We start from the raw sequence: 15217 nt of genomic DNA, 5'->3' as shown, positions 1-15217 counted from the left end.
GCTGTAGAGTTGGTTTTGTGACTGTTTGTTGACTGCAGTTCATTTTATTTAAATGTTATTTAACGTAGAAACATGAATATTAAGGTGTCACTTTAGCGATCCAAGTAAAATCTAATTTGTTCATTCATGCTAATTTCGCTACATATGCTTTGCTGTCTACAAACAAAACAATATGTTCTATTTAAGGTTTAATCACATCACAATAATACAACTTTTGTTATTTCAAGATCATGAGAAATTAAGTCATGATCACGAGAAAACAAGCAAGCAAAAATAATCTCGGCTTCTGTATATATTTTATATTTGTTGATTTGATTTTGTAGGTACGTGCACTGTCAGAAAAAGTAAAAAAGGTCCTAGCTAGTAAAACCCTTTCAAAAGTACACACCTTTAAACCTAAAGAGTTCAATAAGTGTAAATGAATACCTCAGAGGTAAATACTGATACCAGAGAGTGCCTGTAAGTACAAGTGCAGGGCATTATGGGGCAATATTAAATCGAGCCGAAATGTAAGGTTGGACTGTCCATTCGGACAGAAAGTTGAAAAGTAATATTCCACTTCCTCTCAGCGCAAATGTTAACGTGGGTCGTGATGACTATGTGAGTGAGCGAGGATGAACGAGGGAAAGAGGGAGTGTAATTTGGCAGTGCCCTTTGAGTGCTGTTACATATGGCCCCAGAACACTGTTAGTCTCCCGTGGCAACACTTCCCACGAATGCATCTGTAGTCAGTGAGGCGCTACCACCCCAAGTAGCCGAGCGGCATCAATCTGACGGCCTCCAACTTTCTCCACAGCACCGCGCTATGTCAGTCTGTCCTCCCTCACTCCTGTTCTCTACACCTACCCGTAATTCTTGCTCACTGCAGCAGTCACCAAATGTCCCGGAGGAACCACAGGCCATTCCACCCTGGGCTGCATGAGCTCTGAGATCTGTTGTCAGTATCTAAGTGCTATGGGAGAAAAAAAACATGCCCCTTTTCCAATGACAGTGTGCCATTTCTGGTGTCACAGCCCAATCTGACAGCATTCTGTGTAAAAGAATAAGCTCTGCACCTTCTAAAACATGCTGGCTTCAAACACAATAACCACTATTTGACTGATGTAAGAGGCAGCAAGGAAAGTTTTCGGAACAGCTTTAAAACAAAACTAGATTACATCCACCCCCCAAAAATCGATTATACTTATCGACTCTAATCCAGTTCTTGTGTACATTATGTTCTGTTGCACAGCAAGTTTCCATGTGCATCTAAAATAATTGTATTTACAAATACCATATACTGTACATATTAACTGATACCAATTTGATTCCTTATAAAACATGAAACAATTTTAACCCTTGCATCAACCAGCTATCAACCTTTAATAGTGTAGTAAAACTGGTGGCTGGTCCATCATAGTCAAAACCAGCTAGTGATGCTTTTGTTGTTAAAACTTATAAGAGGCCAGACTCATTTTCTAGTCAACAAAAATTATAAATAATAGGCAAATATGTGTGAATTAATAACCATGAATTACTTCATATTTTTTCATTACTCCCTGTAATATGAAGAATGATGCTTTAAATGAATTCAAATAAATTCCATCAAATTAATTAAAATACTTTATAATTCATAAAAGATTCATAAACAAAGACTGCAATGCTCAATATTTATTTCTAGTCACATTTAGTTCAGTTGTAAAACAGGTTTGCAATTCTCCCAGCTGAGCACCATTTTAGTGAAAAAGGGCTAAGACAAAAGACTGGGGGAGAGTGAGAAAAGATGCTGCATTTCTAGCGGGTTTGTCTTCCTCCGCACATTCTCTTTCCCTTTCTCTATGGGCTGAAATCATGGTCTGGCTCTGATCAATGACATCGAGTTGAAATCCATTTTAAACAACAGAATCAATGGCTTGCTGGCAGCGCATTACACATCGGCCGGCTTGCGGGCCTTACATTGCCTTTTTTAAAGATGACCCATCCTCGACTCCGCTCCGGATCAACGGCAGCCAACTCATTATGATGGCGAGTTGTTGCTGCAGTATTTTTACAGAAAACACTCTCTCTTCCTGTTCCTCCTTTCCTGCTTCTGCTCCTATTTTACCTCAGGTGACTTCTCATAGTAGCATGTTCAAACACATTTAAAAAAAGGATGAAAAGATCAAAGATTAAGCAAAGTCTATGCATCTAAACCAGTCAGCCAGGTTTGCGCTAGTAACCAAGTAACCTTCGATTTGGATTTGTTTGAATAAATGGTCCCCTGCTATTTTAGCATGCATCTGCATAGTGGCACCAAAATTATCATCCCTGCATCAATTCAGCAACACTTCTACAGCCTGGGGGGCATGGAATAGGTTGACTAGCTTAAGCTTCTATAGACTAAGAAGACTGAACAGGTTAAAAGGGATTACTGACATCAGGCTACACACGACTCTCAAATACTTCCTGTAATTTAAGAAACTGATCTGGAGATCAGGTTGCATGTTTCTTTAAGAGCATGCATAACCACAGTGTAGTGGGATTATCTACTGGTATTGTGAAATGCAAAAAAAATCCAACATAAGTCACATAAAAAATTGGTGTTATATTGTTTCCTAACTACACTACACAAAAAAAGTGTCTTTTCTATGTTACTCAAAGTGTTTGTCATAACCAGCCATGACATGATGCCGCAACATTTCTATTCTAGAAATGGTTTCTATTTCTGTGTTGTCGTGGCTGACAGCTCCGCCTACAGTGAGATGTCATCATTTAATTAAAGTTCTGCACATAATAAATATTAATCATCAAACATGGAAGAGGACAGACTGATTAGATGTTTAAAAGCAGAAAAATATAAAAATCATTCAAGTTGCACAAGCCATAAAAATGAAAGCATGTGTCTCTGTATGCGTGTGCGCTCTTCGGCTGCAGTGCGAGAGGGCACACAAACATAGAAAAATAGTTTTGATTTGTTTTGTGATTGATTGTGTCACGCCACACCCCTTTTTCCATTCAGTATTGCAGGAATCATATGGAATTGGGTCTTGTTAATCTGTGTTAAATCAAAGCCATTGTGATATAGCCAGTTATGATGTGTTTCTTGATCAAATTCCTTTATTGGACCAACACTGGGATTATTTTATAGCCCTAACCTTAAATGCCATACCCCAGAAATCAAAATTATTATTCTAATTGAGTCTCTAACTCATTTTACTCAACCCCTAAAAGGTTATTGTTGGATATGGATATTGAACTGCCCACAGTGAATATTTGTGTTTATGGGGTGTTTAAGTATTTTTCATATTAAAGCAATATACAAGAGCTGACTTAGTGCTTCTATTTAAAATGTTTTTTTATACCAACCTATTAATAATAACTAGACATCCAAATTGACGATAATGCAAAGCTGTGATCACATTTTCTCTATTAATGCACCAAGCTGCTATGAGGCTTGGCAACTGCATACAGCCTGCAGTTAAGATATTGAATGTAATATTTATCCAAATAAAAAGTTCTTCCACAAGGTAATACAGTTCATTATGCTAAATGTATGTGGTTTAGAGTTTCCAAGCAACTTCACACACTATTATAGTGTAATATTTTATCATAAATGTATATTTAAAAATGTATTGTCAAAGACTACTTCATATTTAGGGTTAACCATTTGTTTTTGTGATTATATCTCTGTGTGTTTACCTCCTTGTCTGGTGAACTCTTCAGCTTCATGGTGCACCAGGTCAGCCACACATCCCCCATAATGAAGACGCGAGTCGTGATCAAAAGCCTTTAGGGTCTCGCTGGAGCTGTAGGATTTCTGGGTGGGTACGCGGCACTCGTCGTTGGCCAGGGTGGAGGTGGTGAACTGGTAATCTTTTCCACATGGCCTGTGGGTTAACGTACGGTGTCTGCGCTCCTTCAGGTCCATGGTAACCAATAAACTGATCAGTCTGCAAGGTGGAGGTCTTAACAACTGCACGGTCCTTCACCTGTTTACAGAAGACAACATTATCCATCAGATCAACAGATACTGAAAATATATGGGTCATAATAACCATATCAGAATTACATTGCTAGTTCAAACATGTTAATGCTGGTGTCTCGAAGCCTACTGAGCTTCTTCAAGAGCATTTTGCTTTGATTTGCAAATGTTTTTTTTTTTGTAAATTTGTGTTGTTTGTATGTTTTACCAATTATAATTGATTATGATGGAATTTCTACATCCATGTCCGTCAAAATGATGGACAATGAAAAAGTCATTGCATTTTCTGATATGCAAGTTAAGCAGCATTACAGTGTACGTACCCTGAGATTAAATCCTCATGTAGATATTAGAATAAAACACAACAGTAACAGGATATCCCTTAAAAAATTTACCATGGATTTACTACAGTAAAAAAACATGATTACTGTAGTAAAACCATGGTTACCACAAAATAATGGTTTTTAGTTGCACCATGGTTACTGCTGTAAAACATGGTTTTGCTAATAGTAATCAATACACCAAAAAAACATGGTTACTACACTTTTACCACAAAAAAACATTTTTTCCCAAAGTTAAATTCTGTCTGTGAACAACAAAAATCTCCCTAAACTGAAACTTTGTCAGAACGGTGTGTTCATGTAAAAAGCATCTAATCAACCAGAGGAACCTGTCATTATAGCCATAATCACAGATGAAGAAGTGTAGCAGGAAGTGAGATGTGTGTAGGAGTGAAGGCATGATGCTGGTGAAGAATGAGTGATAGAGTGGAGGAGAAGAGAAGGGGAGGAGTAAGAAAATGACTTGTGGGCATTACAAGTCTCTTCCTCATTATCACAGACAGAGTGAGAAAAGCTCCCTCTGTGGCCGTGAGAGGATAATCACAGATGCCTGAAAACATAGAGCCGATCGCAGGCCGGCCTGATCACGTCGCACTACGCACACACGCTAGAGCTAATCCATTTTAAATTCAATGCATGTTGGTTTACAGTATATGCTATGCTAAGACAAACACTATCAAATACACTTATACTGGCCCTGGATCTTGACTAGTGGTTAAAATGTACAATCTGATGTTCAAAGACAACTACAGTAAAAGAAAGGCATTAGTGGTTCGATTTGGCTGAAAAAGTGTAACTACTGTTGCTCTGTGGCACTTTACTCTCTTGGTTTGATCCAACCTGGAGAACTCCATCTATTAACGTTCTCATTCATGTCGAAGTCGGTTCTTTGGCAGGTGCATGATTCCTTAATATCATGTGACCTGAAGGCTGCCATCTTTGCTAATGGGTACTCACTTCTGGGCACAGACCTTTTATAAGCCAATAACCTGAGTCTTACAGCCTGATCTTGGGCCTTTGTACAAATTTATACAAATTGGCCAATTCGTAAAATATGTACAAAGTGAATCATACAAAAACGTACAATTATTTAAAAAAAGCAAAGCATACGAATGTGTTCATAGGAATTAAAGTGCACCTATTTCATTGCTACAAAACAGCATTATTTTGTGTATTAGGTATAATACAATGTGTTCCCGTGGTTTATGGTTCAAAAAACACATTATTTTCGATATACTGCTTTCCTCAAACACTCTGAATTTGTAAAAAGTTCAAAGATTTGAAAATCTCGGTGTCCCTGATTGGCCAGCTAATCTGTACTTTTTTATTGGCCTGAATACCTCTGATGTCAGCCGGAAATGTGACGCTCCTTACCATTTTTAAAAGATTTGATTGCTGACAGGAGTTAACTTACAGGCTGTGAGTCCGAAGCAGGAGGAATTATAATAATGTCGGTCTTGACCACATCAACAGGCCCAGGAAGTAAACTGTTGCCTACAATTTGTGTGTTTGTTGTAGTTCAAGAAAAGAAATTTAAATTGGAAACAATAACTTGTGTCATCGTTTACTTTGGGGTTTGTACCTTTTGCAAATCGTTAACTCTTTCGCCGCCATTGACGAGATATCTCGTCAATCAATAGAAAACGCTTCCCTGCCAATGACGAGATTTTCCGTCTTTTCGCAATTCTGCTATTATCCACCAGGTGGCGCCCTTCCGCAACTTTTTAAACCCGGAAGTATTGCCCTTTGGCAAGCGGCTGCATGTCTGTGTCTGTTTTAAAGATCGCTCTGATCTTTATGAAAAGTCAGTCACAAAAATTGAATTATCTCTGCTTTTTGCTCAAAATGTGGTGTTTTTGCAGAAACCTACCCATATTCAAAAGCTGATTACAAAAGAACCACTGAGGATGAAACGTTTTTTTTTTTTTTTTGAAAGCAGAGGATCGGTTCTTTCATTTGGTATATTATATGTTTATATATATTAAGTTTATAAATAAAACTTTTTGTGAAAATCATGAAAAACGCTGGCGCTGGCTGGCAACTTTTAAAAAAAACGCTGGCGGTGAAAGAGTTAACATGGACTAATACACGCTTACACACACAAGGAAATGTAAAATCGTGAATCGGACCACAGTTGCACTTTAATAAAGTACAAATTAGTCAACGCATAAAATGGGTACGAATTGCCATGAGATTGTTTGGTAACAAACAATCTTCTACTCAACACTCACAGGGGAAATTATGTCCTCCTAACAATGCAGATGGGGGAGTGCTTAGGAAACATTATTTCTGAATTATTTTTTGTTTAAGGCTGTTAGTGGCACAGAAATGATCACAGCTTTAATAGAATTTTCATTTTGATCTCTATTCAGATATTACAATTTTTGCCACTTTTTATTTTCAGATGCCTAACTTCACACATAAGTGCAGGAAAAGCTGGTTGGCGGTAATTCGACTGTAATTAAAAGTAAATTGACTTAATTCAATTACAGTACAGCAGTCCAGCTGTAGACAGCCTCCCTCCGCATGCAACAATTATTCTGTTCAACCTAAGCTTTCACAGTATAGACAACCCAGTCTCACCCCATGTCGTCAATATTTGACGACACTTGACCATTCGTCAATATGTGACGCGGAGGGTATACCTTTCGCGTAATTTTTTGACGAACTGGGGACTTCAATACTATTACGTCCGTTGCATTCTCTTCTCCTATTTTCTTATCAATTTCGCGTCGGTTTAGGGTTAGATTTACATAATGACATCCCTACCCAAACCTAACTCTAACCCCAACGCCAGGTGACAACTGTTTCTAACCCCAACGCCAGGTGACAACTGTTTAATTTCGCGTACACTGTTTAATTTCGCGTACACTGTTTAATTTTGCGTAATCTAACCCTAAACCGACGCGAAATTGGTAAGAAAATAGGAGAAGAGAATGCAACGGACGTAATAGTATTGAAGTCCCCAGTTCGTCAAAAAATGACGCGAAAGGTATACCCTCCGCGTCACATATTGACGAATGGTCAAGTGTCGTCAAATATTGACGACATGGGGTGAGACTGTGTTAGTATAGAAGGACTAGAGGAGGAAGTAATAGTTAAACAGACACAGCCCAGCTAAAGTTTCCCTAAGGCATCTAAATTTGGTTGTTACATTACCTTTAAATGCTTAATCTTGTTTTGCACACACACAGTTCAGTAATTTAAACGTGTGTCAATTGCATCCGACTACTGTACTGTATTAACTCCTGCAAAATGCAGGTAGTGACAACCGCATACACGAAAACGCAGCTTTGAGCTGAACTGAACAACTAGTGCATCATGGACATGACAGGTCTCTCCTCTGAAAAAATTAAATCCCTTGAAGTGGAAAAATCTTCTGTATGCACGGTGCAGAAATTCACAGTGTTCTTCTCACTTTAATAACAACAAAAACTTGATCGTTTCATGAGCCATAGCCATAAACAATTAAGTGCCACAACAGTATTTAAGTCCAAAAAAGACGTGGACATGGTAACACTGCAAGGCAGTACTCTGTGAAGCAACATCACAAATGCATACAACACACAATGTCAAGACGGAGGTTTGTTAAAATTGAAAACAATAACGCTGTAATGTTATTTTGCTCAAAGCAGTGAATGGTGACCACGTGAGACGGTACAACATTGCTATGGTTACCTCCCTGTCGATCATCGCATTTTTGGGAGTGAGTCTCGTTCCGTACAAACACTCCACTTCATTTAAATGTGTCACTCTTAAAACTTTTGAAGTGTGTATGGGGCCAAAGTGTGGTCAGAACAAATTCTGACTGCTCCTGTCCGTCCTGACAAGCGCTCTCCACGCTGTACCCCTGCATTAGTTTGATTGGACGAGAAGAACGCTGCCCCAGGGATGGTCTGGCGTGCAGCGTGGAGATGATGATTTTCCTGCACAGCAACAGATCATTACATAACATCACGGCCACAAGCTGTACTACACATGCTGCAAAATAATTGAAAATGCTGAGAAAGATAAGCAGGTCACCTAATTATTTACTGCAAAAACATACATGCAGAACAGGGAGCGAGCGAGTGCGTTGGGCAGTCGTTTTATTACGGATTCATTACAGCTAAGGCCATTTAGATATTGACCTGTAATATCTAGTGAATAAAAGATTACAGTAAAGTTTACTGTAAAATGGCCTCCTTATCTAAAAAATTCCTGCACACAGCCATTAGTAATCATGTGAGGCGTGATTAACATTGTAAATATAATTTTTGCATGTACCAGGGGTGGAAAAAAAAACACCCATTGCTATTTAATGTTCAGCAGTGGTTCAGGATATTGGTAACATACCAGGTTTCCAAAAGATTTCCAAAAAATAAAAAAAAATGTAACTTAGGCAGTTATGACCTAATGGTTACCGGTTTGAGTCTCACGGCTGGCATGTTGCTACCGAGGTGCCCTAGAGCAATGCACTTTTCCCTCAATTGCTCATGGGCGCTGCAGTGATAGCTGCCCACTGCTTATGTTGTTCTAGTATGGACAGATGAATAATACAACATTCAATGGCACACTATTTATAAATTGTATAAATATATTGTGAGAAAGTTTGACACTGTTTTAAAAGACAAATAGCCTTTTTAATTAAAGAGAGAGCAGCTATTTTCCTGAATGCAATGAATGCACGCATTTGACTCTTAAAGGTGCAGTGTGTAGTTTTTAGAAGGATCTCTTGACATAAATGCAAAATATTATACAAAACTATATGATCTGGGTGTATAAAGACCTTTCATAATGCACTGTTATGATTTTATTACCTTAGCATGAGATGTGTTTATCTACATACAGCGAGGGTCCCCTTACATGAAAGTCGCCATTTTGTGCCGCCATGTTTTTACAGAAGCCCTTAACTGATTTTTAATAAATTGTTCCAGACAACGACATGTTTATCCGGTGGCGGCTGACGTAGCTTCTCTATGCGTTTCAAAAGCGTGGGGTGAGTGGTGGACTGAGCCGTTGGTTGCAATGCGCAACCTCACCACTAGATGCTGCAAAAATTTACACACTGCACCTTTAATTGTCAAAAAGTCTAATTGTCTCTAAAAGTCAAAAGTGTGCATCCACTGTATCTCACCTTTCTCCCTCATTCACACCTGCATTGAAAAGCTTTGCTTTGATGTCTGGAGTGGGTATTTTGGTCAAGCCTGTGCGGGACAGCCGTTGGGCTGCGGAGGACTTCGGGCCGCTGATTTAAAGTCCAGTGACAGTGTGGATCACACAAGCGAGTGTAAAGGGCTGGTTAAAGGAGGGCCCTGGGGCTGCTCGAACACCACAGCAGAGAGATGATGCACGATGGCATGGAATAGAACCGGGTTAATACGAGCCATGGCTGCAGCACAACCAGGTCACTCTTTTCATTCATTATAGGCAATAGAGAACAAGAAAGACCTCAAGGGCTTAAAGCAAATCCTTCCTTCTCCTCCTCCAGGCTCAGCCTGTTGATACCTTCCCACAGAGGGAGAGAGGCGCAGGGGGACAACTATATGTCTGTCTGTCTCTAACTATCTGACAGTGTAACTCTCTGTTTGCTTATTTTAAGTTTTGGCAGAAAACAATGTGTGTACTGTATGTGTGCGTGGTGTATTTATATGGATGCTTGTTGAAAAGCAACACATACACTTGGTTTATGCATGTATTCATAGAAGTATAAATGAACACTTCAAGAATATACACACATAAAGTGTCCAGGATAAAAAATTGGCACTTATCACACCAGATATATCTACTGTACGGTATAGAAAAGAGAATAAATATGAAAAACAACACTATTGATCATGAAATCACAACTTAAGGCTTTACTGGAAAAGAAGTGTTGTGAATAAATCTGACAAATGACAGAGGGAAAATGTTGGCACAACGAAGAGCTTCTGTCTAAATTGGACTTTCAAGGGCGAGGGCTTAAATATGACATTGGTCTCGGTGGAGACAGCTCAGAATGAAAGATCTGGCGACTACATACAGATCATCAAGCACTTAAGTTTGGACGCTCACAGTCACAGTCATAAACAAACACTTTTCCTTAGAGTTTTGGTAGTTTAACCTTCCAAATAACTGATGGACATAATGTTTAATATACGATGACAGGGTCACATTTTACTTTAAAGTTCTGCACGCACAAGCAACAAACTCTGAACAATGTTACAAAAAAAGCAGAAACAAACATAGCCCTGGACTCTTGCATTCTGGTCCGTGATGCTAAATAACACTTTAACCACATTATGGGGTATTTATTTATATCTTTGAAAGGATTACTAAAACTTTCAAGGTGGATTAAATGTAGGATTATTCCTTTACATGAATTAAAATGGCGTTACGAGAATCAATCCATATATAGAACCTGTTATCACAAAAAACAGCCTCTAGACAAGTTTGCATTAACTGACCTCTGCTTCATATACAAATTACAGCTTATCTACATGCATTATTCCAGCAGAAGACAGATAGCGGTTACAATGTGGGTACATTTCATTTTGATAAAATTGCATGTGTCTTGCATCAGTGCAAGAGTATAACTTAATATGCATAAAATTATCATATACAGGTCACATATAAAAATGATTTAAGATCTTGGAATTCAGTGTCAGTAAGCTATATGCAAGAGATTTTTATAAGCTGACAAAATAAACTTTTAACAGATATACAATATGTAAAATCAACAATCTCACAAAATATGTGACCGTGCGGGATAACCTTTGTGTACAAAAATAACAGTATTAATGTTTGTAATATGTTTAACCCTCCTATTATGTTAAAATTTTAGCAACACGTTTAATTAGGCTAAATAGCTTTAAAATAAAATTGTAGGAAAAAACATTTATTTTTTATTTACATAAATTGTTTATTAATTTGAAGAGGTTTGTAGCATATAAATGTACTGTATATTTAGTAAAAAATAAAAGTATATATATAACATTTATTTTATTTGAGAAAAGTTTTATTCGTTTTTCAAATATTAATCTTAAAAAAAACACTGTGTTTTACAGGAACACTGTGTGTACTGTACAATTATATACTTGGCAGACACTTTTATACAAAGTGAGTAAAAGTAACTTCAAGTCAAAAAGTATCAAGGAAAAGTCAAAAAGTAGGTTTAAAAATAAAATTAGCATATTTTTCAGACATGTCAAAGTAGCCTTGTGGTTAATTTGACCCCAAACATAATAGGAGGGTTAAAGGCACCAAAAAATCTGTTGTACTTTTAATGCATACATCATCAAGGTATTCAGTTTTTTAGAAGGAACATATGAAGAGTTCGGTTCCAAAATGCAATAAATAAATTTTGACTAATTTCGGTAAAAATGGGTTTTCTATACCAAAAAGGATGAAACACCACTACTTTCTGTAAAAAACTTTCACATAGCATCTTTAGGTGAAAAAAAAACAAAAAATCCAAAACCATAATCTGATTTTCAAAGATTTATTATAAAAACTGATTTTTTTTCCAAAATTCTATAAATCTATTTAATCAATATATAAAATGTGCATTCATCTTTGCCATGTTATATTCATTTAGTTTACTAGTGGTATACACCGATAAAAAATAAACATTAATGGCAATAAATCAAAACACTTGCTTTGTCATATTAATAACACTGTCATTGCTGCATTTATACTTGGGACGTCGTCGCTGAACTTTTTTCACAGTGATCAACTGTAAAATGTTTTTGGTCCTGCTTGATTTTCGTTGGCTTCGAGTGAAACTTTTAAAAAAGATCACCTGGGGTCAATGTGTTAGCATGAGAGAAGCTTGACGCTGTCGTGAGAACAAGCAACCGGCATTTTTCTGTGTCCCGAGTTCCTCTCGCGTAAATTATTAGATGTTGATGGCTTACATTCTTTCCCGTCACAGAAAACCACCACAGGTTTGGCAATGCCATCAAATTATTATTTTGTTTTTGTTTGTTTGTTGATCACGAAGTACAAGATGAACAAAAACTAGGATTCTGTGTAACAACGCGGCGCCATTGTTTGTTTACAATGCGTGGAACGGTGCGCTGTGATTTGAGGAGCGGATTAATTGCATTCTGCAGAAAAGGAGGAGTGGCATTTATTGCATTTTGGGAAAAGTGGGAGAAAAGATGAAAGAATAACACGGCGGATATTGTATTTTGTGTAAAATGAAGAATTTACTTGTAAATACTGAAATTATATAATACTGATTTTGGCGGTAACTCTTTTTTTTATAACGTTTATCGCATTTTGGAACCAAACTCATCTATCACACATATTTTCAGAACAAACAATACAAATAAGCAAAGACTTTTCTTAACCCAAGCTTTTTTGGCATAAAACCATTCACACATCAGAGTACAATTTACTTGACAACCACAACCTTGAAATGTCATAAGCAGTTTGCTCTTATTTTCAAAAATACAATTTCTTAAGCAGATAGAGCACAGATGAGCATTTTGGCAGTGCATTTTATTTAAATTCATTATATTTACTTGTGACATCAGTGTCCCTTTATACGGATGAAAGGCAGAGATCTAAAAGTGTGCTGCAGTCTTGATGGCAAGGCATGGCAGAACAGAGCACAATTGTGTGGCTTTTGATTAAGATTTTAATGAGTGCATCCTTTCCTAGGCAAGGGTCATTAATCATGTCTTATATATGGAGGTATGAGCGACAGGATCGAGATTATCCTGGGTCTGGGCATGGCACTCTGAAACTAGGATGGCATTTTACATCAAACATGACCAAACTCTAAAGGTAAAGCAGTACAGTTATCTCCTCTTCCCATCTCTCTCTCTCTCTCTCTCTCTCTGTACTGTATATATTCAACATTCTCCATCTCTCTGCGGAAGTCCTCTTCCCTGATATATCTTCACCTTCTGGGAAAAAGATATTCATATTATCAGGCAAATAGAGCCAAGCTGCTCTCTATTTTAAAACATATTACGTACAGCCATCACCTCTGATATGGGCTGACTTGTGAGAATATTCACGCCTGCATGCACGAGAGAGACTGTTTGCTTAGCTTCACTGCAGAACTATTTCAGTTCTTTTAAACAGAAGAATATTTGTTCACCAGTGGCATGTGGTGGATATCTGAAATGGGAATGAAATGTCCTGCTCTGTAGTTGGTCCAATGTAAATTCAAGTCGTGTTTTTGCAATAAGCCTTGGAAACATTTCTTACAGTATCAAAAAGCAACCAATACTATAACTGTTTTGCATGTTTATATTACCTAAAATCATAAACCAGTAAGCTTAACTTAAATAATACCAAATGTTGGTACTAACTGTTGTTTGAATAATAAAAATTATCATTTTTGGACCATTCATCAGATCTATACCTGTAAACTACAGGTATATTGAATTTTATTTTACTGTGCTAAACATTTGCTAAAACATGCCCAGTAAGGGATCACTCACGGATGTAATTGCACATTTATTTTAATTCATACTGTACTTGACCAAAATTGCTCCTTTCATTAAATCTTGCTTCTAATTTCTCATTCTAAATTCGTGCACCCCACATTTCTTGCTCTCTACAACCCAAACCCCTACTCCACAAGACTGGCTTTTTTTAGCCTAAGCCCAAAATCCACACACAACCCATGCTCTCAATTTCTTAATCTGCCTTTAAACAAAGGGATTTGAGACAGGTGCTGTGCTATTACCAACTCACATAAGCGCACAGACACCAGACCGAAGGTGCAAACACTTGTGGTAATTAAGCATGGGCGGAGGAAAGATGGTGCTGGGGACACCTTAAGAGAGCGCGCAACGACCGGTCCACCGGGACTCTGAGTAATGACTTCCCGTCTAAACCCACACGGTATTGTGCACATGTGAATATTAACCTACAGCTCACGTAGGGTAAAGCAACCATGATGGTCTGATGCTCCACTGAGCAATGAGATAAACAAAGAACGCATCTAGAGTACGTATCCTTCCCAAGCGTTTTTAGCGTTCAAACATATGTTGGAGCCTAAAGAAATGTTCAGAACTTGAGAAAAGCTGACAAGTTTAACGCCTGCAACAGCCGCAGATGAAGTACGGGAATAGCACCAGGTGAGAGCATAGAGGGCTCAGGAGCACAGGTGCACCTTTCATCTCGTCTTCACGCAACCATGATGGGGGTTAAATAGACGTTGGGCCTTTGACACAAACGGCGAGGAGAGCAGACAGCCGTCTGTGACCCACAAGCAACGCCGGAGTCGTCCAGACAGCACCACCCAGCATTATTAAAACAATACACTGTCGACAGTCTCGTACCCATAATCTTCCCATCTCGGGGAAGATTAGTAAATCTGTGTCACAGCTTGACATTCATACCATCTGCTGAGCAAATTATTCAAATCTGCAATAAATGCCACAGCAGAGAGTGGCGATGCGGAGTAATTAGCGAAGTGACAGAGGTGTCACATCAGGGCCGAATAAAGCCACTTTTTCGGCCTGTTGTTGGTTTTAATCTCAGGACGCGAGAGGGGCAAGGTGGAACATGTTACAAAGCAACAGAAGCGCTGTTTGAACACCTCCTGGGTAAATGACACGCACGGCCAGGAGCCGAAACCTCTCTGCGCTGAATAAATGCCAGTGCAGACACATTTCCTGTGCGGGAAATGTCAGCGTGAGAGCCGCGAGTTAGACTCATATCTGATCTTCATCAGGTGAAAGTGACGGCCCTCCTCATCTTCACATCTCAATTTTATAGGCGCAACTAAGAGAGCTCCAATTTAGCCATCTCAAGTAATGACCTACAGTAGCTACGATTGGCTTACAGATCGATTTCTTTAACAATACCGCTATTAACACCATTTAACGAATGAATGCGATAATAATGAGAGGCTTGTGGGCAGTGTGACTAGCCACAAGATAAGCAGTTTGAGATGGCTTTCCCAAAATGCCCATGGGCCATGGATAGCAACACAACCTTGTGTACATGACAT

The 15217-nt window shown here is 38.3% G+C and overlaps 1 protein-coding gene across 2 annotated transcripts in view; it reads right to left on the bottom strand.

The window, feature by feature from the left end:
* tenm2a (teneurin transmembrane protein 2a) overlaps positions 1-15217 on the bottom strand; it is a 369158-nt gene that overhangs the window by 279126 nt on the left and 74815 nt on the right. For both annotated transcript variants that reach the window (XM_065271749.2, XM_065271750.2), the window contains exon 2: positions 3658-3947. In XM_065271749.2, coding sequence (XP_065127821.2) covers positions 3658-3886 — 229 coding nt within the window. In that variant the 5' untranslated portion in view covers positions 3887-3947. The remainder of the gene's footprint in view (positions 1-3657; positions 3948-15217) is intronic.

The sequence above is a fragment of the Paramisgurnus dabryanus genome, chromosome 16 (genome assembly GCF_030506205.2).
Source record: "Paramisgurnus dabryanus chromosome 16, PD_genome_1.1, whole genome shotgun sequence".
Taxonomy (NCBI): domain Eukaryota; kingdom Metazoa; phylum Chordata; class Actinopteri; order Cypriniformes; family Cobitidae; genus Paramisgurnus; species Paramisgurnus dabryanus.
Note: the sequence above shows the minus strand (reverse complement) of the source record. Positions and strands in the feature narration are given on the sequence as shown.